Source organism: Austrofundulus limnaeus, unplaced genomic scaffold (genome assembly GCF_001266775.1).
Source record: "Austrofundulus limnaeus strain Quisiro unplaced genomic scaffold, Austrofundulus_limnaeus-1.0 Scaffold2934, whole genome shotgun sequence".
NCBI lineage: Eukaryota > Metazoa > Chordata > Actinopteri > Cyprinodontiformes > Rivulidae > Austrofundulus > Austrofundulus limnaeus.
In genome coordinates this window covers 1-2,177 of record NW_013955336.1, presented here as the reverse complement: position 1 = coordinate 2,177, position 2,177 = coordinate 1, and the positions used below count along the sequence as shown (strand labels likewise).

General features: G+C 40.1%; 1 protein-coding gene across 1 annotated transcript in view; it reads right to left on the bottom strand.

The window, feature by feature from the left end:
- Positions 1-1,918, bottom strand: part of LOC106511568 (gamma-interferon-inducible lysosomal thiol reductase) — a gene marked incomplete at its 3' end in the record, with an annotated part of 6,255 nt that extends 4,337 nt beyond the window's left edge. Inside the window, 2 exon segments of the mRNA XM_014000326.1 lie at positions 403-591; positions 1,703-1,918. Of these exon segments, the coding sequence (XP_013855780.1) occupies positions 403-591; positions 1,703-1,828 (315 nt within the window).
- Positions 1,919-2,177: the final 259 nt, after the last annotated feature.

Below are 2,177 nucleotides of genomic sequence, written 5' to 3'. Positions count from 1 at the left end.
CCCCTCTGCAGTTTTCTCTTTGCTTTGTGCTCATTTAATTCCCCAGAGCTATTCAGGATTAGTAAAACCCTATAAATATAAAAAATGTAACATTTAAAATCTATCAGTGCAGTTATCCAACAGTTCCTCCACTGAGTAAGTGGTTCTGATCTGATGTAGTATCTCAGGTCCATTTTTATTAAACTGACGCTGACAAAATGTATAAAACCAAACATATGAGCCAACCATGTACTGCATTTCACCAGGATGATGATAAATTTGCACAATCTTGTGCAGCTCTAATATGAATGGTTAAAAAAGCACAAAGTATGCAGAATTAGTTGATTGCAAAAAAGGAGAAATTATAAAGAGATAAAAAATGATTAAGTGTTGTAGAAGAAGAGGACTCAGTCCACTGATCACCTGTGCATTGCCATATGGCACCAGAGTTACAGACATGATGTCTCCCAGGAGGACCCATGTGGGTAAGAGCATGTGGGTGAGGAAAAGTCTGCAGCCAGGACACAGGCTCTCATAGTAAAGTTCAACATGGACTGGATCTGCTGTCTGACGGGACCGCAGAAAATCTGACTCCAGGCACTGCTTTACAACCTGCAAACAGTCAGAGAAATAAAGTCAGGTTCAGTTTGGGACTGGAACAGAATTACAATTAATGAAACAGGCCACAGTTCAACTGCTAATATTTAATTATTTAATCTGTAGCATTGCTTGAAAGCATGTTACACACAGAGTTCTTACTAGGCTGAGAAAGTCCAGCTCCTTTCAGATACCACTTAGACCAGGGCTTTGCAACCCATGGCTCTGGGTCCACACTTCGGTCTCTCTAAAGCAGCTCTTTGAGTCTTGACCGGAGCTAACATGAGATTTAATTATTTTCAGGATTATACTCACAATACGCTGGAGGATATGGCTGAAATTTGTATCGTAACTGTTGGCTGCTGTTTGTAAAGTTACACAGTCAAAAATTACCACCAATTTTTTTGTTTTATTTAGGCTTTTATAAGAAAAAAAGGAAAAAAAGCTATACATACATACATACANCTTTAAAACTACAGTATTTATCTTATTTTATTTTGACAGAAATGGTCCTCCATACTTCCTGCTTTTTCCCCGAACAGAAGATCAGGTTCTTGGCCCCACCCCCAGGTGACTTTAATCAGGTGACTTTAATCAGCTGAGCTCTTTTTTTACTTCCTTGTTGCTGTTTCCCCCCGAGCTTTAAACACACACGTCAGTTAAATCACTCTTAGATGATAAAATGTAAGATTATGATGTAATAAGTGCTTGTTTCAGTGTGAGGAGACAGTTTGTTGACATCTGCAGCTCGAGTTTGTCTCCATCACGTCTTTCCAGGAAGTGTTCACCTTCCCACGATCACAGACAAGGAAACCGGTGATAAAGTCACGTTTTATCACCGGTTTTCACGTGTCGTGATCGTATTCTGAAACAAACGTGTCTCTCTGCAGGAGGAAGTTTGCAGGATAAGTTTACAACAAGTAAAGTTTCCTCTGTCATCAGTCCACGGGCCCAAATCTGATGACGTCACGAGCTGCGCTCGGTCGGAACGGAAACAGGCGCGTTGTTAAAACAACACGTCATTCCGTCTTTCCACGGCGGGCGGTGTTAATAATAATAATAATGATGATAATAATTAAATAATAATAATGATAAAAGAAGGAGGAGAAGAATCATTCTAACATACCCCACATTGAACAGCCGAGTCTAAAGAAGAGCACCACTTTCCTGGCGGATGAATACATGACGGAGAGCAGCCGGAGCGGAGGGACTTCACCCAAACTGTCAGAATGAACAACAACGTAAACTTCATGCTGATCTGTAGTGAAACTCTGGTTTTAGTGTGTCACTAACTAATTCACCACTGCCTGAAGACCCTCACATGCTGACTCTTTAAATACAGGTCTGACACTTCCTCCTCAGGTGGACTCATTATCTGATTGGCTTAGAAACCAGTCACCGTGACGTCATTAGTTACCAGCAGAGAACCTGACATCATTTTATCCTCCTTACACAAATGCAAAGTTTTGAAAAGAAAACCAAATTTTTCTTTTTTTTTAATGAGCTTAAACAGTTTATGACTTATAATCAGGTCTTCTACAAATCAGAAAGCTGTGAAAACAATGTGGACTTGTTCCCAACATGGAATGGATGATTTGTTG